Source organism: Xiphophorus hellerii, chromosome 9 (assembly GCF_003331165.1).
Source record: "Xiphophorus hellerii strain 12219 chromosome 9, Xiphophorus_hellerii-4.1, whole genome shotgun sequence".
NCBI lineage: Eukaryota > Metazoa > Chordata > Actinopteri > Cyprinodontiformes > Poeciliidae > Xiphophorus > Xiphophorus hellerii.
The window spans coordinates 22605947-22632459 of record NC_045680.1 but is presented as its reverse complement, the minus strand read 5'-3'; the positions used below and the strand labels follow the sequence as shown (position 1 = coordinate 22632459).

Sequence of the window (26513 nt, the reverse complement as noted above, 5' to 3'; positions counted from 1 at the left end):
CTGAGTGTTTAGTTGGGTGTTTATACTGCATGTCTGTCTGCGGGTTGCTTTTTCTTTTTCCAGCAGTACTCCTTTACAACAGCTCAGTCATCACAAACTGCACAGTGGAGATGTGAGACGAAGTCAGAGCCTGGCCTGATTTATGACGACAACATACATTAGCCTTAGGTGAAAAGGTCAGCGCGCTAAACTGATGTTGCGGGTCTAATCACACGACAGTATCTAGTAGTTTTCTGATGAAAGACTCAAACAGTCCCAGTGATCTGAGCGTCTGTCTCACACATGGATGGAGGTGCTAAACACATGGCGAGAGGAGATGAACATATTGAAGCCGGCAAAAAAAAGGAGGCTCCTTCAAAATAAAATCCAAAAGCTAGAGCATGGTTATGGTAGAGATGTTCACTTCTTTTTTTTTTTTTCTAAAGAATGTTATGCTCTTTGGTGAGGGGATTTGTTGGATGAATCTAAAGCCATTAGGGGGCACTGCTGCACCACACCAGGTCTGGGAAAGCTTGAGGTCAGCCTTAATGGAGTGAACCGCAACTCTTTCTCGTTCCCTCCAAAACTCCTTCCAGCTTTCAGTGCACAGGAAACGGTCTGCAGTTGAAATAAAGGGTATTTTTTACGCTATTAGGACCACAGCTATGTGTTTGTGAACTTGGCACTTCTCTAGGGTGGGTTCCTTCAGTCAAGTTTATATAAAACATGGAATGCATCATCAAACAAGAAACAAAGTAGGGCATTTGTCAACACTCAGAGAGGTACAACAGAGCCATAAACGAGGAGGAGGAGGACGAGGGTGGGAGATGTGGACTTACTTTTGCTACTAAGGCAGGAGGAAGGACTTCTGCTTCCACCATCCGTTAACACACAGACCATGGAGGTGATCTGCTGTTTCCACAAAGATACTCAAAGAAAAAAATTGAGCAATCTCGTGAAGGAACTCCGGTTGATGCACATTTTGTCCTGTGGTGTAAATATGCTCCACATCATTACTTGGAGTTTCCCACCAACCTGAGCGTTTTACAGTAGCGACAGACGCAGAAAAGCACGCCCACTCCTCCAACACACGTTACACGGACAGGAAAAGACAGCCTGCGATTCCCCAGGTGGATGCTGAGGCACGAAGGACGCTGGTTAAGCAAACAAACAGTAAGCAGGAATGACAGGAAGAGAACCGGCAGTGCAGACTGATGTTATCGATGCAGTGACGATGGCGTGAGTGTACCGGCTGGATCATCTAGTCCTCCCCGATTATAGCATTCATTACATGACTCCCACTTGTTTGTTTATCATTTATGATCTCAGAGGATGTGTTGGAGTCATCACGGAGATTCACTGCATGACGATGAGTAAAAATTAAACAAAAATATGAGAACCCCAGAAGGTTTATAGAGGAGAACAATAAATCGTCGACTTTGTGAAATATTGTTAAAAACTCGGCCCTCCCTCATAGAGGACTTCTTCTTTTTTTCACTTTCGGAGTGAAGGGCGGGGATGAGTTACTTCACATTATTCATGTTAACAAAAATGTTTAAGTTCGCCAGACTCTTATGAACAGACTTCTCAGTCCATTTCTGGCCCATTCTGAAGTGTAAACACAAAACGTTTACAGTGACTTTACTGCGGATTATTCTATAGAGGCAAAACAAACCTGCAGAAACCAAAAAAAAGAAAGAGAGGAGAAAGAAAAGAGAGAGAGTACAAGAAAGACAGAGAGAAAAAAGAGCAAAAGACAGAAAGAAAGGAAGGAAGGAAGAAAGAAAGAACTAGAACAAAATGATAAAAAACGTAACAAAGGAAGAAAAGAATAAAACGGGAGGAAAGAAAAAGAACAGAGAGAAAAAGCTAGAATACAGAATAAAAATACAAAGTAAAGAAATGTACAAACATAAAACTTTACAAATGAACCAACGAAAAAGAAAGAACGTTTAATTTATTTCAAACATATTTTCGTTCAAACACACAATACATATTTCCAAAACCATCTGTGAAAAGGAAGTAAGCAGATGTATAAACATTTTTGACCTTGCTCCCTTTCCTTTTCAACATTATATATCTTACCTTACACATTATTCTTTGCTCAAATAAAAAAGAATAAAATGAAAGATTCAAAGAACGAAACAAAGAATAAAGTTCTTATCGCCCATCTTAGCTAAAATACTTCTTTGTAGTAGATTTTGGCTTCAGCGCAGCGACTTGTCCTTTATGTTAAGCTTCGCAGAGCATAGAGTCATGAAGAGAAAGTTGTTTCTGTGAGCAATCGAAGAACTGAGACAAGGTGGCATTCTGCCCCCACCCCGGCCCCGGCCCCACCAACAGTACAGTACAGAGCCCCTGCTGGCACAGGCTGCATGGCCGCACACTTCACACTCTGTCTGAGCGGCGAAAACGCACACCGACAACCCCGGCAACAGACGGAGCTGTGTTTACCGACGTGTCACCGGGTGCCGTTACACACAACATGCACGGCAGAATGAAAGGCAGCACAGACGACCGGTGATCCGTCTGCAGACTACGCGTCTGCACCCCAACGCCCGTCATTCAGCGTCGACCCCGTTGGCTCTCGCTCTCCGGATTGTCAGAGGGCTTTAGCAGGGAACTGACGGGAACGGTCAAAACCCGAAAGTCACCGAACGAGGACGAAGCCAAAGAGGAGATTTGGGTCGGTATAAGGCTGGGTCATGGGTATATGGTGGTCTTGGCATACTTGTGCGTCTTTTGAAAACAAAACATACCTTGTTCGCTGAGTCCGGGTCAGCACAAAGAACAATACAAACATTGTCCAGAGTTGGTTCTACTGTGAAAACATTCCCACCGCTGTGAGCCCACAGTTCAGTAAAATAAAACAAGAACAAAAAAAAACACGACTGACACTGGACAAAACCACTAATACAGCCCAGAACTTGTTTTTTTTTTTCTTGTAAAAATCCATTTCACTTTGTCTTGGACACAATACATCATTCTCTCCCCTTACAGATTTCTTAACCCATTCCCCTGTGCATCCCTCTCTCTTCTTCTCACTATACTTCACTTGTTCATGCCAAATCCCACAGACTGTTATCTCCCTTGATAAAAAAAAAAAAGAAATCCTAAAGACAAATATAACTTTGAGAAGTCATAACTTACAACTTTGTCAAAATTACAACTCCCAGAACTCACAAGCAGGAGAAGTTAACTCGACTTTCAGCTGCACTGAGGTACTGTGAGAACATCCTGTTGGACAGTGGGAGTGTTGGACGGACATGTGAAGTCGTGAGTGGACTGCCTGATCGAACCTACTTAGCTTGTTTCACCACTTTCCATCCTGGGGAGACCCGCAGGCTAGTTTTCTAGACCAGCGTTTCACCAAATACTTCAAAATCCCTCATCAAGTTTAGCTTAAAAACAAACAAATAACGGCATTTAGTGAAAACTGTGGATAAAAGAGGAAAGGTCAGGCCACCAGTTTGGCAGCATTTCAGACATTTGAAACAAAAAACTAATCACTACCTATTGATACCAACAATCGACTGATATGAAACGCTTATATCGTGGGGATAATTCCTTGACTCGACCCTACGAGACCGTCTTCCTTCCAGATCCTCTCTCAATGTCCATGAGCAGCTGGTGAACACATCTCTATTGTCCCGTCTGTTTGTCTATCCTGTGATGCAGAGCAGAGCCTTGCCATTAAACGACAGCCGAACACACCACGCAGGAGGCGGAGCAGGCGCTGCTTCTCCAAACACCACCAGGACTGAGAGAATTATGTCAAAGTGTGCTTGGATGCTTTAAAGCTGCGATCCGTCTGCTTTCAACCAGAGAGGCCAGGTGTTGCTGAGAGAAAAGTTCAGCCCTATAAACTGTTGTGGTGAGAAAGTCATTTTTTTGAGATGACCCAGATTACAAAGCTTTTCTTTCTCTCTCTCTGATTGGTCGACCTTTTCCCCTTAAAAATCGTTATTGTGTAAATAACTGGCTGGCAATGAGTGAAGCATTTCAACGGCAAAAAACGGATTCAAAAGATTACAATGAATTTCTTTTTCATAGCAATGTTTAGCAATTAATATCGAATTTCCTCAACAAATAAAAATGGAGCAATAATAAAATTCACCAGGAAATCACGCTGACAACACACGACAACCTAAACACACTTCCAGTGATATTAAAGGAGAGGGAAAGGTACAGCTACTGCCTGCAAATAAGTTAAAGTAAGATTTACTGGAGTGGCCTGACTGTATTTCCTAAAGAAATGAGCAAAGGGCTGAGTCAGCCTCACTAATAACTGCTAAATTCAAACAAAATACGAGCAAAGTGATAAATGTGTGATTTATTGTACTGCCCCCAAATCAGAGAGCGTTAGATTTAGCTGTGTGAGTGTGTGTAGTTTTCAGAACAGAAAAGTGTAAGGAAAGTTCTTTCAAAGAAAAAAAAAGTAAGGGGAAAAAAGTGTTTAGTCAGAGTCAGCTAATTACAGATCATACTAATGCAAACTTGCACAAAAAAAAAAAGAATGGATTCTGCAGTTTCCCTCGTGGGCTGTTATGTTTGAGTCAGGATGTGGAGAGGAGGTTACTTCTGCGAGAGCGAGGACGACTGAACTTCTGATCCTTCCAGCCAGATGTGCTCTCAGAGTTTCGGCGACGTTCTCGGAGTCCGCGCTGCGCTTTCTCTGCTGCCAACTCGAGATAACCACAACAAACGCTTTAATGGTGTCACAAAAAGGCTCCTATACGAACACAAACACGGCCACCCAAACAGAACACACACTGCTCAAATCGTACGCGGAGTAATTTACTACGCCTCACAAACGGGCCGTAAACTTTCGCTGCAGCTCAAACGTCTTGTCGGAAGCATCAACGCATCGTAATGTGGGGAAAAAAATACAAGTAAATCAAAGAATAACTCTGAGCAAAAGCAAATCACAGAACAGGGTGGAAAAGATGCGGAGGCAGTAGCGTAGAACCACTGGGTGGAGGCGTCACAGGCGTACCAGAGACCTTTCTCCCCCATCCTCCTCCCCTTTACTCCACTCATAATTAGCGGTTGGGCGTCCATGCTCATTTAGGTTTACTTTTATGCCTTTTCCCATTTCCATGAAAGCATTAGTGGGACAAACAGGCCCACATGTGTCTTAAACTACATCAAGAACAATAGAACTGGCAAAGCAGGGCGTATGAGTTCACCCCAGATGAAAGCCGGAGAGGGAAGACGCAGGAATCAATGAGGTCTTCTCTAGAAAAGCTCAGTTGATTTTTGCGCAACAAGCGAGCGAGGAAACTTTTCAGCTGCACCCCGCAGATCTTTCGCAACTTGCCCAACAGCCCAACGTGCTCGATTGTTTCACTTGGGCGTCCTGCGTGGCTCGCTGAAACGCATCTTTCTGCGAGCGTCAAGTAGATCGCATGTGGGCAGATGTTTCCAGTTGTCATAACTGCCCAAACCAGAGCCGGTGTTTGGCAAACGTTCTGAAGCATCTCTACTAAATTCATATACAAATATTTCATCTGGGTTGTTCTTGCTCGCTCCGATTTCTTGCGGGACGTTTCAGCGTGCGGCTGCAGCCCTTCTCACCGCTGCATCAGATCTCCTCCCTTCTGCTCCCATATGAGGGATCAAAACATAAAATGAGACGGATTTGTATCAATAAACACATGAGCGGCAGAACTACTGCTGAAAGATTAAAGGATTTTAGGGCACAAATAAAGAAAAAAATACTTAAAGGGACGAGGGGAAATTTAAAACCAGGAGAGAAAGTACTGATGGTGTGGAAGGAGAGGAGGGGAAGGGGAAAGGGTGGCAGCATGGAATATTTAACTGCCTCCAGACCCCAGCAGAGAGCCTGGGGCGGTGCATCTCCATATTCTCTCAACCTCAGATGTCAGTCACGCTTTCCTCTGCATACCAGTTTCATTTCAGCAACTAAAAGGTACAAGTTTACATCCACTGATTGTATTGAATTATTTGAAGCACTCCTCTTTGCCAAGCCAGCCAAAATGATGCAGAAAGCCTGAATACTGTACATGCAGTCCTGATGATGAACAGCCCATTTCAGCTTAATGGCTGTTTGCAATAAAATGCTTACTCAGATATTTTGTTTTTGTCTCATTCCCATATTTTCTTTTTACAGTTTGAAGCTCTACACAGAACTTTCTTAAAATCGGACGATGCAGCATGTATATTCTTGCCATTTTCCAACTGGTCTTAACATTTTTGAACAGGCGCGTGCGTGCATACACATGTGCTAATATTTGACACATGTGTATGCAACAAACTGCATCTGAAACACAGGTCCTGGGATAAGTCTGAGTCGATACTGGGTCACTCTGTCTACCAGTGAGTATAAATTTCAGAGCTCATTAAAGTCGTTGGCACAGGCCTGGCTTTTAATCAAAGTGTATAAATGTTCTACATATCGGCCGTCAAGACCGTTCCAGGAGCCTGGCGTACCCATTTAAAAACCACTTCTGATGTGTGTCTGTGATCGTTTCTTCTGCTAAAGCACACGGTGGTGTACAAGTCCCAACTATCTCGCTCCTGATTCGACGTGAAGCTACACAATTTGAAGGTATTCCCCCTCTTCCTGCCAGTATCTCTGGCACCACAACAAACCCCTCAGCATAACCCACATTAAACTCAAACTTGTGTACCCTATTATAGTTTTTAAAAACCAGTGACGTTGTTTGTTGTATGATCATTCTACCCTGGAGGAAGAACAGTTAAAAGACATTATTTAAAGCTAAGAACAATGATTCCTGCCAACGATGTGTGGATGTAGACTTCTGCAACTTTGCCAACTCACACAAACAAAAGGCAAACTCTGCAGTGTGCATTTCTACATCAATATACTCCAACAAACAGCAGCTTCAAGGTGAAAGCAGAACTCCAAACAAAACAAAGCTGGTGGTGTTGCAACACTCCATACGCGCTGAAATATTTAAAGTGCGAGGAACCTGAATCTCTGGAGAGAATAATTCCTAAAAACCCAAAAACTAAACTACAGTAAAGACCCTCCGCCGCAGAAAACGTCTCTCAAGGCACAGAGAAGCTGCGGCGTTTCTCTCACACTCTTCCTCAACGATGGGTTTTAATCAAATAAAGCCTTCTCCTCAAAATTAGAGGTCCCGTTGGATCGCACAGGTCACGGGACGGATTTCGAGTTCTTATTTCCGAAGTGACCCGGCCTCTAAACACGCCGGGGTTCACAGCCGTGTCAGATGTGGCACCGCACATTAGCTGGCAATAAAACTGAGACGGACCCAGCTGTAAATACACATACGAAGCACATGCTGAGCTCCGCCGGATCATGCGCTCGAAACCACTTCGGATTCAGCCCGCTGACCTATGTGGCCACATGTTGGAGCGCAGCCCTGGGGAAGTGTGCGTAATTAATGACAGAGAGAGGGGTGGTAACAGTCTGTCCCTGATTGACCCGGTTTGACCCTCACTGTTTAGTCAGTGCGGTGATTGGTCAGGCTCACTCCCCTCTGGGTGATCTGGTAAGTCCCTGGGGTGACAAGGTAGTCCGCAGGGGTGAGCTCGAGTGAACAGAGGGCCTGCGGGCGGTTGGGGTGGAGGGGGATCGGGATCTGGGCTGCGGTTTCAGATGGGTACTATTACATACACCAGCAAAAAGAACCTCTTGTCCCACCTTTTCTTCATGATACAGGGTAATTTTCACAAGTATTCAAAGCACTTAAAAGCCTTCTCACATTAGATCATGTTACATTCACTGACTTCAGCGTACTTCAGGGGAGAATTTTAAAAGCAGAGCATGATTATGAAACATAGTCACCTTCCTAAAATGACGGCTTAAGTCATTTTTTGCCAAAAGCGATTTTTCAACATTCATAGAACCACCTTTCACCACAACTACAGGTGCAAGTCAGGCAGATTAAACGTTATTTTTTCATTGATTATTCTATTGGTTATTCAGATTAATTGGATAAAAATTATTGGCACATTTTGTAGATTTTTTTTATTCAACCACTTAAGCCTTTTTTTATGTAAAATTAGAAATACATTAAAGGACGCAGATAAACAAGTAAATTATTTTTTTCATTAAAAAACACATTTTATTCCCTAAAATCCAACAATGTAGCATTCTTTCAGCGAATGTTTGATCATTTGTAGCAAAAGATCCAGCTAAAACATGTAGCTAAAAAACATCAACATGTCAGAAACATTTTCAGCTTGAACTTTAAGTCGAGCTGAAAGTTGAGGTATTTCAGCTTGACTTAATACTGATACTATGCAAAGCTGAACTGTTGATTTTTTGATTTACCGATTAATATTTGGATAACAAAAAGGTCACTAATAGGATATTTTTAATTTTTACAGAATTTTAACCAGGTAAAGCTATAACTATTGCACATGAGGAGTTCTGGGTAGAACAAATTTACAAAGTCTTTATTTATATCTTAAATGCACAATCTATGTACCTTTTACAATTTTGGCCTAATTGCGGCTCTGGGGGAATTATTCCTATAGTAAATTGCCTTTCTTTTGAGTCTATATACTTCAGTTAATGATTAATCAATTACCGAATTGGTGGACAATTATTTCAAAAATTGATTAATCACGATTAATTGTTTCAGCCCTATTGTATTGTCCTGCTGAGTAGATGTTTCATGTCACCCAGCCCACCGTCTTGCAGCTTTAAACAGGTGGGTTTGGATGATGTGTTCACGGGGATGTGCAGTGTTAGTTTTCTGTCACGCACAATGTTTTTAGTCATTTGAGGTTCTATGAGGTTCTTATGTGACCAGAACAACTTCAACCACGTATGGGAATTTTTATGTTGTTCCTTCATCAATTACTTTCTTTCTATCATAAAAGCAAGATTTGTGAAGTGGATTACTGATCAGTAACTTCCCAGAACTGTGATCTCTGCAGCTCCTCCAAAGTTACCATGGGCCTCCTGTCTCATATAAGGGTGCTCGTTCTTTATTTGTCTTGCCTTTGCCTGTCCTCTACCAATCCAATCTACCCCTTAACAGGTTGCTTAGCTGAATAAACTAGAAGTTGGACCAAATAAAAACAAAGTGCTGTCACGAGGATGAATACCGGCTCAATAGGAAGTATTGGAAAAAAGCTAATGATGTGTCTCCGAGTCAAACAGTTCCCAGAGAGGACAACCAGAGGTCCTGGAATGTCCCTCTGTCTCCATGCAAGATCAGACATACAGACACAAAGACGCATGTCCTGTGGGCTGTGACCTTCCCTGGCCTGTGCTCAGCAGGTAGTGACAAATGACCTGATAGTTAATCTGTCCTGAGGTGCAGCTTTTCAATGGGGAACAAGGGGCCGTTTGTGACAACAGGAAGTTGAAACTTTGTTTCCAGAGTAAGCACATGAAAAGGATGCACATGCATGAATGCTTGCGTGCACACATAGACACAAACACACCTACCTGTAGGCACATCTGGGCATAGTTTTGAATGAAGGAAAAATATGGAGAGGATGGTAAATAAAGAGTGATCGGTGAGACGCAACATAAGCAAATGCTTGCACCCTACTCCGACGACCATAAACCAGTTCATTGGCTTGTTCAGTCTGGGTACAGACGGCCATTGTTAGGTCTTTTACAAATACCTGCTATTCTGGTAAATGGTCAGCTTTTTTTTTAATGGCCTTCCCCTGTTAACAATCCAAGTGTGAATGCTGGGCATTGTGGTATTTCTCCAGAAGCTGTGGTGTGTTGTTGGAGCCTGGTCAGATGAAGTCTGACACCAGCAGGCCAAGTCAGCAGCCCACACAGGCCTGATTCACGGTGCAACCAGGGAGGCAGTGACCACTCCGTGACTCTGTTCTGATTGAGTTTTTATTGAGCAGCCCATTAAAACCTTGGAAAATGTACTGCAATGGTCCATACGCAGGAAGAGAAATGTGGACAACCCGGGACAAGAAAGACCATTTTCATTTTGCTAGTTTGGTTTCAATGAGTACCATGGTTCCTTTGTTTGAAGATGTAAAAAAAAAACCCAAAAAAACTAACCACATTCTTTGAATCATGCAAAATACTCATAATACAAACATCAGTGCAGTGAAACAGACAAAACACAAAACCACATAAAAGTTCTCCAGATGTGAAGGGTCTTTGACGCTGCAGCTTAACAGTCAGAGTAAACAATAGAGACCAAGATAATATGCAGCAACTGCAACTACGGAGAGCAAAACTCCCTCCGGATATGATATTAGCTCCGTAAAGATTTGTATTCTGATGCATTGCATATTTGGAAATATGTACTGTGAAGCCAAGCTGTAACTCAACTCAAACGTCTTTGAACATCATCCTCTGTTGGGTCCAATACAAACAACGGGAGCAGTCTTTAGGAATGTGATGATCCAGTCGTGCATTCCCACAAACCGTTCAATGACTTTGCAAATTTGACGACTGCATTCTAACTCTAAAGGACAAAGAGCAATACGGTATAATAATGACTGAAGCGGACAACTTTCTATATCATCGAGAAGTCGCATATAGTATTCTCCACACAGGAAGCAGCAAGCGCTTGTGCTCAGTTCATCTTATGGGAGACACCTGGAGTGGTTCCCGGGTTTGTCCGTGGCTCGTCACTTCAGAGAGAAAAAAAAAAGAAAAGCACCTGCTCTTTTTCCCACACGGCTGATTGAGTCATCAGAGACAAGACGAGCAGCAATTTGCCAATCGGTAGCACACATGGAAGGGAAAAACAACCCAGCAAGTGAGACCAAGGAACTGCTGATGAGGCTCACAAAGCTCAGACAGGACATATAAAAAACAAGCAATACACCCACATGCAGCTTGATGTTCTTGTTTCTGGTATTGGGACTAATAACAGGGAATAGAAAACAACACACATAAACATTTATGCACTTATTGATATTCCCTTTGTTCCCAATATAAATAGCTAGAACAGTCTATTCTGATATGAAAACCTGTGTGCGTTTGCTAAACCTTCCTAGAGAATCGACCTCTGGCTTTTTTGTTTCTGTCATGGTTTTATTTTAATGGGACACTTTGAAGTGCTCCATCAAACATAATCTACTTCTGTTGCAGTTCGCAGCAGACATTTCAGGTGGTTTCTTCAGCCTGTTGGTGCTAAACCCCCAAAAGAAATAAAAATGTGCAACGGCGCCTCCCTTTAAAGGCCCTGGGATGCTTTTCTGCACTGGCATATGCAAGTGGTTTTCTTGCATATACATACATTTCATATATATATATTTATATATATATTATATCTATACTATTCATAGTATTTTTTGAGGTTGGCAGCAGAATGGGAAATTTTGCTCATTTAGTAGGTTAAACAAAACAAATTTACATCCTGTTCACTGTATTAGTCAAGGTATTTTTATTTATTTTTTACCTGCTAAAAAATAAATAAAGCAAGTTTTACCATGGATTATGAAATGAAAATAGGTGCACAATGGCAATGAGTAAATAACAAAAAAAAGCTGATTATGGGTGCCTAAAGAAATACTTGACTAGCTATTAAAGGCAGATAATACTGACCACAAAATGTACAAGACAGAAGTCTCAGAGTTGGTTGGACTACAATGCTGTTTTTCTCTCAGTTTTCCATTTATTTCCCTTTAATATGCTACTGCCACATCATGATTTCTGTTTTAATTATGTAAAGCAGTTGCCTCGTTGCTGACATTAGCTCTACAAATAAACTTGTTTTGTTTTGTAACATGAAAGTGGTGTGACAGTGAATATAATGGATTTTGTTGGGATTTTAAGTGATAGACCAATTCAATATTGTGCATAATTGTAAAGCAGAAGGACAGAGATGAAGATTCAAATTCTGTTTTACAAAAAAAACAACAACAAAATACTCCTTTAACACTGACTTCAAACTAAGGTCCAATGCAACTTATTCTCTTCAGAATTGAATTAAGTACAGCTATGCATGCACTAAATAAATACGCTCTTTTTGGAAAAGTGACAAATAAAAAGGCATGAGTAGGGGAAATAGCATATATGTGGAAAGTGGTGCCACTTTTATATGTTAAAATGTGTCAGCCAATCCAGCCTGAAAATCCAGTTTAAAATCTTGGGTAAGGATGTTTAGAGATGTTTTCCATTCAATTTGACTAACCTTAAGCTACCTTGAAGGTGGAAACTATGTCTCTAGTAGTGCAAAGCTGAAAAGACGCGCAGCTGTAGATAAAGAGATAAATGAAGCATTAAATTTAAAACACCCACTATACACTCTTTGAAACCCATCTAATTTTCTTTCCGCTTTTGAATTTATGTACTAGAGTGTGTTTGCCACATAAAAATCTCACAAGCAGTAATTGAAGTTTGCAGTTTTATCTTCACACGATGTGGGGAAAAAAAGGTTCAAGGAATATATTTTATGTCCTACGTCCTGTGAAAGAGTCAAACAGGAATCCACACAGGAAGTTTGAGGGGGGCGTGAAGCGATTCCTCTTAAAACGACAACGTTTAGCATAACACACGCGTGCACACACCCCGGAGTCCATTTTACTCCCTCAGCTTTCGCCTTCAGAAAGCCGCAGCTCCATAACTCTGCAGCCATTAGCATCAAACTATTAACATACAGTTTCAGCTCAGTGGGCTGAGATATGGATTTATTAGAAAAACGCTCGGCGGAACGCCCAAAAAAAGGCAGAGCAGGCAAATTACTATTGACCTGAGAATTCAAGCCCGCGAGGTTCAACGCGAGGCGACTTCGGTTGGTCCTCTCGTGTTCCTCGATCTTCCGAGAGAGACAGATTAAACAGAGTCATAGCCGGCAGGATGGCCGGGCGATTAAAGATAAGTAATGCAGTCAGCCTATCTGTCTGGGAGACGAGAGGTAATGATAACAGGAAGTGAGATGAGTTGTTGTTGCCCTGTAGCCCACCAAGCCATCACCTCAGTTAAAAAGGTCCCTCTCTATAAACAGGCCTCTCTCTGCCTATTAAACAGATAGTACATTAGGGCCAAGCAGTGAGGGACAATATAAACACAGCCGGCAGGCTAACATTTCTGACGGGTGGGTGGGGGGTGGAGGAAAGGGGCTTGAGATGGGGGCTATTCCTGAGGCTTCCTGGGAGTGAACTCCTTCCTCGCCGATCTCCTGCACTGTAATCCTTTCCAACTAAACACAGGAAGGAAGAGATAGGTAAATAACTCAATCTTCTGATAAACCCAGCTATGTGTGTTCTCTCTAGTTTTACAGCTCTTGTTATGCGAGAAAACACAGAGACACTGACTTTCTCAGAGTACAGAAGTTCATGTTGACCATGTGAAGTAAAAGCGTAATGTTTGGGTAGTGCGAAGCAGAGAAAAAGACTCAACAAATGTTTTCACTTAAAATGAGCCTCTTGTTTTTCACAACCACAAACTTCAGTGTAGTTTATTGGTAATTTCTTTTGGTGATAAAACAACAGAAAGTAGAGTATAATCGTGAAGAAGACTCAAAAGACAGTTGGCTCTTAAAAGTCGCACAGATAACAATCAGAAAGATGTGTTTTCACACCTTTTGATTCCACAAAATAAAATCCAATGCAACCCCACTGCCTTTGTAAATCACCTGGACAACAAATAGACTCCAGTAGTGTATAATTTACTCTCATTAAATTGGCATCAAAGGCTTGTTGGAGAAAATCAGAGTAGCAATAACTTAATGAGGACCAAGGACAACAGCAGAAATAACAGGGATGAAGTTGCTGATGAAATATTCAAGTGTGGTTATATAATAAAAAACTAAATCTCTGGCTTTGAACATCTTATGCCAGGTTCACACAGTGGAGGCAAAATTTTTGACCTGATTTTCTCCTTCTGACTTTTCCGATCATCATGATTACTCTTTAGATCATCTTAAGAGGTATTCCTGCCATGCGTGGTGTGTCAATAGTGATCTGGTACTTTGAAGAACATCTCAAATCGGAGATATTCAACATGTTAGATAGTCTTGATCTGAAATCCCGGCGTGTGTGGGGTCCCCCGAGGACAAACGAACAAGCAGCCTGGAAAATGTGACCTGTAGCCAATCAAAAAGCGAGGTGACGGAAACACACGGGGGAGTTCAAAACACACAGAAAACAAAACAACTGCTGTGGGGCACCAGAAAGTACGATAGACACTGCAGATGTTTCTTTGTTTTGTTTTTTTATCTGTTAAAAAATGTCCACAAACTACCACCATTCCTTCTTCCTCGTCGGCCATGTTTATTTTGAACTCGCGTCTGAGCTTGAGAGGTTTTGCAAGCTCACCCACAAATGTTCGTGGGCAAACTTTTCCCATGTGGTGTGTTGTACCACACAACGTGGGGCCGAAGCTGTTCTATATATAATTTTATTTATTTATTCATTTTTATATCATCATGTGTGGGGTCTCTCGGGTTTTGGAAATGGACCGACACGTTTAAAAATCTTGCCGTGTGAACAAGGCAATACAAAACACCACAAAGTCATCCATAAACGGAAAGAGCAAAGCACCACTAAACCCACCAAGGCACGGTCCCTCACCAGAACCAAAAGGCCTGGCAAGGAAAACACCAAAGGAAGCAGTCAAAAGGTTCACGGCAGCTCTGGAGAGAGAATGTGTTGACAGAACAACTTTTAGTTCCTGGGTTCACAAATCTGACCTTTAAGGAAGAGCGGCTGAGAGCTGTGAGAAGTCCTGTTTGCAATAAACCATGTAAGGACAAAGCAAACATGGGAAAAGAAGGTGAGACCAATGTTGAACTTTTTGTTCTACTTACAAAACAAACTTTTGGCAGAAAAAGAATCACCATAACAACACCATGATGCATGGGGGAGGCCGCATTATGATGTGGGAATGCTTCCATCAGCAGGAACAGGAAAGCTAGTCAGAGCTGGTGGGGAGATGAGTGGAGATAAAAACAGAGAAATACTGTAAGAAAACCTTGGGGGACTCAAACGATTTGAGACTGAAATGCAAGTTCATCTTTCTAACTGTGTGGTTTATAATGACCCTGTCAAAGTATGGACTTGAATGCAATTGAAAATCTGTGGCAAAACGTTTAGTTGTTTACAAAAAAGTTGAGGTGTGCAATAAATATTTGGGTTAAAATGTCAATCTCTGGATGTGGAAAGCTTTCAGAAACAACTCTGATTACAGCAAAAAGTTAGTAGTACAAGGCTTTAAGGTAATAGAAAAACACATTCTAATCTTTCCCAATTTCTACTTGAAAAATGTTTTATTTATTATTTGCTGCTATGTGCTCGTCTGGTACATAAATCCTAGCACAACTCATGGATGTTTGTTGTGTCAGCCGGACGAAATGTGGGAAAGTTCATGGGTAGCAACATTTTTTTTCTTTTGCTAACAGAAAACATACAATCCATCTGAGTTTTGAAAATAAAGCAGAGTAGAGAGACAGAGAGGCCGCCTGGATTAGAGGGAGACGGGAGAAGATCCCGAACCTCCTGTGTCTGGTCCCGCATGCGGATCCGTGTTGCTTGCTCCGGGCCGGGAAGCGGCGGAATGCAGTACAGGGAGGTGACGGACGCGGAGACGGTCAGTCCGGGTCAGCACGGATGCGAGGCTGTTAAACAGTAGGGAAACTGGAGGAGGTCAATGCTGGATTTGAAGGCAGCGCCCCGAAGTCATTCATTCATGTTTCTTTGTTGCCAACTCCACCGAACAGACAGGGCCACAGCAAAGATGCAGCACAAGGGAAGGGAATGTCTGGGATGTGGGGACAGACCTCACCCCCGCCCCCCCGGGGGGGGAATGACAATTACTGGCTTAAAGCCCCTCCGTCTTTCTGCGGCACACACCTCAGATAAGATTAAAGTTACTCGGAACCAATATCGACATTTTTCCCCTCTGCCGCCATAAGGAGTGATGCAATCCAGATGTTACGTATATGCAACTGCAAAATCCACAGCATTCCTACGGGTTGGCATGCTTTCTAACTGATTAGTATGGGAGGAGATTACATGGATTTTTCACTGTCAAGCAGTAAACATAGAGCAGATCCGCAGGTCATTGTATGTCCAGGAGAGTGCTGGTGGGGGGCGAGGGAGTGAGGTCAAGGGGTTACGCGTCTATGTCCCAGAACATCATGGTTGTAGGTAATGGGGGACGCTTCTGTTAACTTCTGTTGACTTGCCAACACTGACTTGAGCAAAACAGAGCGAAGCACCCATCTGAAAACAACTTTGGACTCGTCTTGGCAAATGCAACGTACAGCAGAAAAGGCTTGAAAAAGGTTCAAAATGTTTAAGCTTTACAAACCATGACAACTCTCTACAAAGCATCTGTTGTAGCAAGGACTTCAGTGGAATTTCTCCAGCATGAGATAATGCTGATGGTGGGGGTTTTTTAAAATTATTTTCTCTTAACAGAAGAGGTTAAAAAAAACATTAAAACGTACGTAGCGGTACATCTTGAATAATTTTACCTAAGCTGCACAGTAAGGTCTTACTACAGAGGGTAAAGCAGGTGTGTTTTTCCCCTCAGGAAAATTAAGTGTTGTGTTTTTTTCTAAGTGGTAATTTTATGTATTCCAACTTGGGTTTTTTTTTTCTTTTTCTTTTCTTACAAAAACAAAATAGACACATTTGCACGCTAAAACCCCCCAGCAATGTTTACATTTAAGCCCGTAAAGAAGGTCATGGGTATTCAAACTGGTTGATATGTGAATCATTTAAAATGTGAATGCATTTACAAACCATGGACCTTGTCACCTACACTTTCATAGTGTAAATAATTCTTCAAAAACACATATTACAAATCCAAAGACAAGACAAGAGACTGAACAGACTCACAAACAAGAGGGAAGTCATTCAAGCAGCATTGTATGCATTGTCTAAATAGTTTATGTTTGACTACAAACTTCGGTCTGCTTTCATGAATGCATGAATACTCTAACTATAGTGTTGCACATGCAATACCATCTAGAGAATTTATTTATCCCAGAAGCAGTCATGAGTCCCACGTAAGCGCTCGACTGCAGAGATCCACACCTCTGGCGGGATAAATGTGCCAACAGGTAAATTACTAGTTTCGCTATTAAAATACGGGGTTTATGAAACAGATGTGATGAAAGTCTTAGTAAAACAAAACAAAACAAAAAGACTCCCCATTTGCTGTCTGTCGCAAACACATGGAACCAAAATTCTACCTTTTACTTATTAGCCTTCAAGCAAAAAGCTATGCATAGTAATGATACAGTTTCACATAATTCTGTTGCATAGAACTGTGGTGTTGCACAGAGAGTTAACAGCTTTTTAAAACTACATCAAACTATGAAATAAAAGTACTTGTATAGTACAATAAATGTGTTGGATGTATGGAATTTAATGCAGAATAATCCTGGAAGAAAAGCTGCTGGAGGTTGCGTGAGACTGGAAAAGCCGGAGCTGCAATGGAAGAGTTTAGATCAAAGCGCATGAAGGGGTTAGAATGGACAAGTTAAAGTCCAGCTTTAAATCCAATTGAGAAAAAGACTGGAAAATTTATGTTCACAGTCACTCTTCATTCAATTTGACCAAACTTAAACACTTTTCCTTTCACTTCACACCTTATGCATTATTTTGTGTTGGTCCAGAACACAATTAAGTTGGAAGTTTTCCAAAAATGGGTGCAGTGTGTTACTTTTGTAAGACATTGTACAGAGATGTCACACCTCACCCTTAAGCATGCAGTGGTTTCCATGCATCACTTTTTAAAACTATTTTAGAAGTAAGATTCATGCCTAAACTCAACATATGCTTCCTATTTACGTAAAACGTATTAGCTATAAAGTTTAACTGAAGTAAATTACTATTAGGTGCGCATTATCTGGATCTACAGCTCAATTTCAAACCATTTACTTCTGCGGACTTAAACCCATGTCACAAACTGAGATAAGAAACAGGCGTGCAGTCTGAGTCACCCGTGGGAGATGGGGACATGCGGCCGAGCGAAGTTTTCCATCCATCCCAGCGCCGCTGTGACAAGCAATAACTCTGAACTTAAGTGTTTGCAGAGGCGTGCCCTGCTAGTCCCAGCAGAGTAGAGCAACAGGCCGGGGTGAGAGGGGTTAGCTCCTCTCCGCAGCGCTGCTGTCATCCCAGCTGTGTCCAGTGATGTGACAGGGCTCTCAGCGGCAGACTGGAGAGTAGGGCTGCAGCTAATGATTACTGTAGTAACAGATTCATCGCTTAATCAGATTTTTTAAAAATGGCACTTTCTACAGATGTTTACGACGGCGTATTATTAGCATCGTCGACAGAAGAAAAAAAAAATAGGAGGAGTAAAATTCCACCAAGAAATGGCCTTGAAATATTGAGAATGATCTCAGAAAGTGTCTAGAAAAAAAGAATGAAACCGCAACTTTTGAAACAGAAATCTCCGTGTTTTGGAGGTTAATCTCTAAATTTCTTAGTTTTTTTCTAGCAAAGTTTACATTTTTCAAGATTAAAAATTTGCTTGTTTTCCCTAGAAAATGTCTCACATTAATCTCAAAATTTTGAAATTTCTTGGCAGAAATCTACTCCTTTTTTTCTATATAAAATGGCCCTAATATGCTGTCACAGATTTTTCATTTGACCAGCTTTTTTTGTACAACATTAGGAATACATGCATGCAAAAAAAAAAAAACACCAAAGAATTCAGTTCCTTTTTCCACAAATAAAAAAATGTTATTGCCTAAAATGCAACAACATAACATTCATTTAGAAAATCTGAAACTAAACTTGTTCCACTTGAGGAGTTTTGGTTAAAACACTTTTACACACCAAGGTGTTTTAATCATAGCTGCAAAATTGATATATTTTTGCACAGTTTTGGCTTAATTACTGCTCTGAATATGTTGGGCTTTTCTCAGCAAATTGACTTTTTGAGTCTGTATACTCCAGTTAATGCTTAATTGATTACTAAAGGATCGTTTCAATTGTCGATTAATCACAATTAATTCAAGCAGTCGTTTCAGTCCTAATGTAAGGCACTCACTGCCACAATACTGGCCTTAAAAAGCCTGGGATTCCAAAAGCATGGAGCTACCGCATGTCTGAGCTACGTTCTCGGTGAGTGGGAGGTACAGCAGTAGCAAACATGTTTGTTTTGGCCGGGAAGAGCGCCTGACTGGGTGGCTGATGGGAAGGTAGAGCGGCGCGCTTGTGATGTTCTGGGACGTGGTGAAAGAGAGAGTCTGTCGGGTTTTAGCTCCGGCTGTCTAGAGCTGAAGACGTCTCGCACACACCGCTTCTTTAACAGTGGCCTGGAGCTCGACCAGGCCTGCTCAATCTGAGCCTTTCAGACTAAAACCCAATTACACGGCCGACACCCGGGATGGCCAGGAGGGGGGGGAGGAAGGGCGCAGGCAGGGTGGCACGCCAAACGGGAATATATGTAACCGTCCCAGACAAACGTGTGCTTTATATTAAGGAGGTAATAAATCCAGTGGCAGGATAAACATTTAATATCAAACCAACCGCACTGATGTTACAATCCTCCTAAGGTAATTCTCCTAAATAAACCTTCAAAACCAAAACCTGACCACTTTCTTTGTATGAACCGTCCATGTGCAACTCACAGGTGTATCACCTTTCAGATTAATTGCACAGTTTCACATCTGCAAAAGCGGTCTTCCTTACTAAAAAATGTTTCGACTTCTGTTCAGGCGTATTCAAACACTTCTCCAGTCCCAAAAGCTGAGCTACAACAGCCGTGCTGCCTAAAACAGCTGATGCACGCAGGAGGCAAGACGGTACGTCTAACATGGTTTCAGGGAAAACTGTAGCAGCTGATTGGAGCTTAACAAAACATTCTACTAAAATGTTAGAGCTTTGCAATGCAAAAACCAAGACCAAGATTTTTTCAACTTGATGTGACGTATAGTCTGTTCAAAACTTCTCGTTTTTATTTACAGGCATGAGAGGAAAGGCGAAGAGGGTCTCCTTCACAGCTTTTGTAACCGCATGTTAATAAATGATGGTTAATAAACTTAAAAGTACAGTCAAGTCAGTTTGACAGGAAGTCTAAGAAGTCAATTCTGTGAACGTAACTAGGGAACTAGGGAATCAGCATCCCATTTCTATGCTCCACTATTCTGGGACAAACTTCCAAAAAAGTGCAAAACTGCCAAAACACAGAGTTCCTTTAAATCAAGGATAAAACCTACCTGTTTAGAGTTGCCTTTGATTCACAATAACTTGAATATTGACCAATATATTTGATGTATATTTTCTTAATGACTTTGATGATGACTTTGACAAAATATAATGTTTATCGCCATTTCACAACTGGTTACTGTATTACGTTTACATGGTAAAGCTCTTTGAAATGCCTTGTTGTTGAAATGTGCTGAACAAACAAACTTGACATATTCATACATCACCATTTAAATAAACATGCTGAGAGCAAACTAGACTGACGTTTAAATATCGCCATGTTTTGGGATCTTGTAATAGCCCTCTACTTTTGCTTTCAATTAACTTCAGAGCACAGATTACAGATTTCTGAACAGCTACACACCTCTGTGGAGCTGTGGCCTACTTCAAGGCCCCACGCTAGCGCGCACAGGAGCTAGGCCCGGATGAACTCAAACCGTCCACCATAGCGACACAGCGTCCATCTCTGGTGGGTCTTCCCCCACCCACGCACACGCACACACACGCCCACACGCACTCAGGCAGAGCAAACACATTTCCACCACCAGGCATGTCTGGGAGGCATTTCATCCAGCCATTTTCTACTGTAATTAATTTCTCCCTCTTGCACTCAAGCAAAAAAAAAAAAAAAAAAGCTCATGGAAATTAAATAAACAAAAAGGGCAGCGAGGACACACAACTCATTTCCCTTAATACCTCAATAAAACTCAGGGCCGTTTTGACTGCAAACTCACATCGCTCTTAAAGCCTCATTGTGAGATCCGATTTTCAGGGAATGAGTTTCTTGAACTTGAGCCAAGTGTTTTAAAGTCGAGTAATGCACCGACGTTAGACGCAACTCTTGTTAACCCGAGCGTGCTCCAGTCGCAGCCTCGTCTGAATTTTGCGTCTCTTCTCCAAACTCATAAGACCAAAGCTGAAAATGTGCGGCAGGACAGTTGTTCTGAGTTATCCGGCTTCTCTAGACAACCATCGTCAAAGTGGAGAGACGACGTAAATGGACACTGGAAATAAAAGTCCCGTACCCGCAAGTAATTTTCCCTCCATTTAATAAACGAGCGGACCTAGCTGAGAGGCGAGGTTTAAGAGGTTGCTTTCAAATTCCAGTTCGGCCATGGCCGAGAGCCTGTTTAATTTTTCCGTGATTTAGTTTAATAAGTTCCTAAATACTATGCCGTCCCAATGCTTGCCTTACGGATCCAGGAATGTACAGAGGCTCAACGAAAGTAGAAAAGTATGAAGAGGACGGCGGAGGAAATTGCTGCGGCATTAGTCAGCGACTTTATTTGACGCAGCTTAGACTTCTGCTTTTTCTAAGAGAGCTCATAGCTATGTCCAGGTCGCTGCTGGGAAAGTGAAGCAAGAGGTGAAGAACCGGTGACTGCGTGCACTTTGACTTTTGATTTACTCTTATTACTCCTCCACCTCCCATCATTGACTCTTTCTGCCCTGTGCATCAGACTCGACCTCTGACCTTTAGGAAGTCAAACGCACGTGTGCGTCGTTCCCCGTTAAAAATGGATCTCTTCCTTTTCTGGACTCCAAATTTTTGCTGTGTTTTGCTGCGTTTACGGGATCCGAGTGTTTACCCTGTAAAGAAAACTGACCTTGTTTATGAAGGAGAGAAATCTGTGGATGTTAACACAACATTCAGGCCACCATGTTGAAAACAAGCCACTTACCTGCTTAGATGATCTCAAAAGTCCGAGGATTCAGGCTTCCTTTTTTTCTCTTCATGTTTCAAATATGGGATTTTTAAACATTATCTGAATTACTTTAAATGTAGTTTTTTATAGATGGTTACAGTATATATCAAGGGAAAAGAGGAAATGGATCAGAATTGTACATTTTGTGTGTGTTTTATCCACACAATGTGCAGATCTACATGTAGACTCAAATGTGAGTATTAGAAGAAAAAAAATCACAAGAATAAAGTTAGAATATAGCGAGAACAAAAAGGGACGAGAGTAAAGAAGTTTGAGAATGAAGTAGAGATTTCAAGAATAATGTCATAATATTTTGAGAATAAAGTCATAATATTATGCCTTTATTCTTGTAATGCTGACTTTTATTGTAATATTATGACTATTTTCTCATACGTCTTTATTCGCATATGATTTTACTCTCGTAATTTTATGACTTTATTGTAGTAATTTTAGTTTTACTTTCTTTTTATCCCTAATATTCCATTGTACAAATATATTTACACCAGCCCTAGTATTAGTATCAATGTTTCTTAGCACATTTCAGAGAATCAGCACAAATTCTTTGGGTTTCAACCATCTTCAGGCAACACTCTGGTTAAATGTATGGCTGTTTTTTCTTATTATTATTCATAAAAGTCAAAGTTCATTTTAACTAGTTGGTTTCCTGGTTTAAATGGGGTAATGAGTTGTGTTTACCCAAACTATCAGCTCTAAGAAAATAATTTACAAACTGTAAAGCATGGTGCTGGCAGGATTATGCTGAGCGGTTGTTTCACTGCCACTGGTAAAACTGCACTGTACTAAGAGGATAAGCTAAGATTTTTTTTTCAACTTTACCTTAAATGAATAACAAGATGGTTAAAACGAGAACACAGTTTGGAGTCCCAATGTTCAAAAACACAAATCTAAACTGTTTTTGGAATGAAAAAACAAAGCAGACAAATATCATCTCACCAGCTTGAATGAGATCTAGCATTTATGACGGGGGGAGTGGTCAAAAACGTAGTAAGAATTATGTCCAGGACCTTGATAACTCTATAGAAAGTGTGTTGTTGTGAAGCTGTGTGTATGTTTAATTTTAAACCTGCAGGTCTCAAACTTTCACTTTGCAGATCCTCCAAGTGTTAACTGTGAGTGACATATGGATGGTATGGTTATGAAAGATGAGCACACACCTGCAGCAGCAGTCTTTCGAAAGCCAGACAGGAATCCCAGCGGGCCACTCTGGGGTGTCGGAGCGTCTGGGCCGTGGCCAAGCCCAGCTGAAGCACCCCGCAGTGACTCTCTAGCGCCTCCCAGCTGCTCCGGAATAACTTCACATAGGAACACAGCTGATCGGGCGTCACACGACCTGAGAGGAGGGAGATGCAGGGTGAGATATTTGGACCCAACAGAGTGGTGGATGCAATAAATATTAGCAAATGTGGTACTAAAAGTAGTAGTAAAAGCATTTTACAGGAAATGACAAAGTGGTTGGACATCGTGATTTGTCATGTGACCGTATCTGATAATTACAATACGACATAAAATCAATAACGGTGTTAGCGAGTCAATGTTTACAAGGTTTAGGACATCCTCAGTCGATAGCTGAGTCTCCATTTACCTTAAAATTGCACAATTTGACACTATGAAAATAAATTGGCATAACGAAAACACGCCGATTTTGAAAAAAAAAAACTCTTGATTTTTCAAAGTAGAGTTTGACGCTAGGATGAGATGGTTTATCAGCCTTATCGAATCTGGTTTATTTAACTGGTTTATTTCACAAAACTTCAATGGAAACACTTCTTTCGTATCACAGACATCATGTGATCAACAACCTGATGTTACTACTGGTGGAAATGACAAAGACGACGACAGGAAGTGGTAGACGGACGATGGCGTGGCATGTTTTTAAAAAAAAAAAAAGATTTAATCTTGTGAACAAACTTATTCATGTGCGATATTAATTGCGTTCTCTTATTTACTGGAAACACCGCAAACACAAAAATCACGTTTTGTTCAATATTAGCAAAATACTGACAACGTTTTGAGCACATCTGTAATGGAAACGCAGCTATTGATGCTTCTGAATGGACATGGCCTTGGAGAGCTGGCTGATTCGTGTTGTTTACTGGAAAATAATTGGGACATACGGATCTTTTGATGTACATCTTCCACCGCAGATGTGTGCCGTCCGTAATCCATCAACAAAGCATTCTTTGTGCCTGGTAACCTTGACCGGCGGTTTTCCTTGACCAGAGGCTTCCAGCTGTAGAGCTACTGCCAAACACGTGATGCATCCACTTTTGTTTGCAGCTGTCCCCTCTAGATTTGCTAGCTCTTTACATAAGAAAAATAATTTCCTTAACCATCGCTGGTGTGGTTTTCTTGTGAAAACATCACACTTTATCCAATATAGGCCGTTTCTCTTGAGGGCTTAAATTCATTTTGTGTTTCATGTTTTGTCTTACTGAGTAAAAGCTCCGGGGGTTTAAAACAGGCAGTCATGAAGCAATATTCCTCACACTGCGAATACAAACCCTGTGTTGCCATGAGTTACTGACTGTGCCTGACTGCAATTAAGGAAATAGTGCAGGAACACTGATTGGAGCTCCTGAAATTCTGTCTGGGCTGTGACTAATATGTGTAAATGAGAGGCCTTTACTGATTACTTCAAGATATGTAAGAGAAGAGATCAGACAGACAATGTTTAGGATCTGCTCTGCTGAACATTTCCAAATCCCCAGCCATCTACTTAGCCCCCTCTCCCTCCGCTCCTCAGGAAGGACCACAGCAAAACCTAGCAACAACAGCATAAATAGTCGAGTCCTAAAAGACTAGAAAGATGGGATACAACACCTCTGCATAAGCACATTCATTTGTGTTGATGTTTGAACTACTAGATGCACTAGATGTGGGTGTATTTTGAGTTTGAATACGACCAACATTTATTTTTGTAAGGCCAAACATATGACCAAAAGTGAAACTGATAAGAAAAGGCCGGCAACCTCCAGAATACTAAATATAATCTACAGCAAGTTCAAGGCTTTTTTCGCTACAGTCAACGGCACAAGCACTCGTTTTCCTTAAGTGTTCTTTTTAAAAATTACAACCACAATTTCTGTTTGTTTTATTGGGATTTTATGCGATAGACAACAGAAAGGAGCAAATAATTGTAAAGTCAGAGGAAAAGGATGCATGGTGTTGGATCTCTTTTTGATCATGTTTTAATTCTTATACTCTTTGCAAAGTACTTAATGTTGTTTTTGTTGTGAAAGATGCTCTAACTTAATGTCCTCCTTATGGGTAGAAGAAGCTGAATACCAATCCATACACAATTATAAGAAGCCTCAAAGGAAGAGTAAACAACGGACAAACTGAGGAAATATCTAAAAAGAAAAAAACAGGTTCAGGTTTCTCTCTGAACTGAAAACACTTTGGTCCAGACCTAGTCAGAATACTGAAAAGCTCTTTTGTTAACATATCCAACCATAAAAATCCTGGCAGTAAAACTAAAGCTCCCCAAAAGCTTGATGTGCCAACCATAATTCAAGACAGAACCAGGAAATATATTCAAAGCTAGTCCGGCCTTGAATGGGCACCTAAGAATGGTACAGAGCAGGCCAAATATAATCAGGCTTTACAGTGAAAGCACACAGTGAGTCTGAGGGAGAAAATGTAAGACATTAGGGAAACCAAAGAAAAGCAAATAGGCCAAGCAGACACACAAAGGGCCTGCTTTGCATTACACACTTACAGCATCCTGGCAGAGCCTTGGCTCTTATCTGTCACAGAACTTCCCTCCAAACAGCTTTGTGATTCTTTCAGCATCTTTGTGCCAGATGAAAAAGGAATCTGAAGGAGATGATCTATCAGCTGCTCTTGTTCCACATCAGGGTGTCTCTGCAGAAAGACGACTGGCTGCGTGTTCTTCACTTTTAACGTTAAGTCGCAATAAAAAGAACAAACAAAGTTTTCCAAAGTCTAATTGTAATTTAATATAGATAATATACATACAAAGATGCTGATGATATATATATACAGTACAGACCAAAAGTTTGGACACACCTTCTAATTCAATGGGTTTTCTTTATTTTCATGACTATTTATAAGGCAAGAAATCCCACTTATTAACCTGACAGGGCACACCTATGAAGTGAAAACCATTTCAGGTGACGACCTCTTGAAGCTCATCAAGAAAATGCAGAGTGTGTGCAAAGCAGTAATCACAGCAAAAGGTTGCTACTTTGAAGAAACTAGAATATAAGGGCTATTTTCAGTTGTTTTACACTTTTTTGTTTAGTGCATATTTCCACATGTGTTATTCATAGTTTTGATGCCTTCAGTGTGAATCTACAATGTCAATAGTCATGAAAATAAAGGAAACTCATTGAATTAAAAGGTGTGTCCAAACTTTTGGTCTGTACTATATATATACTGTATGTATATATATATAATGATCTGAAATAAATCTGTTTTACAAGTATTACTGATTACACTTTAAAAAATTATATAGCTTTATGTTATTAAAGCTAAAGTTTAATCAGTAATACTTTTATAACAAATTTATGTCAGATGATGATTTCTTGGTTAATGTCAAGTTGTCGTAACGAAGACATTTTGAATAATGTGAACTTTGTATTAAAAGTGTCATGATTTACCGAATGACACTTTATGACAACAGTCATAAATATTCATGAACACTTACTCATGTTCATGACAGGTGTTATGTCATGTTTATGACGGTGTCATGACAGTCTTATTCACAACCCGTCAAAT

General features: G+C 41.0%; 1 protein-coding gene across 2 annotated transcripts in view; it reads right to left on the bottom strand.

Annotated features, from left to right (window-relative positions):
• scfd2 (sec1 family domain containing 2) overlaps positions 1-26513 on the bottom strand; it is a 129580-nt gene that overhangs the window by 80577 nt on the left and 22490 nt on the right. For both annotated transcript variants that reach the window (XM_032571845.1, XM_032571844.1), the window contains exon 4: positions 22928-23103. In XM_032571845.1, the coding sequence (XP_032427736.1) occupies positions 22928-23103 (176 nt within the window). The remainder of the gene's footprint in view (positions 1-22927; positions 23104-26513) is intronic.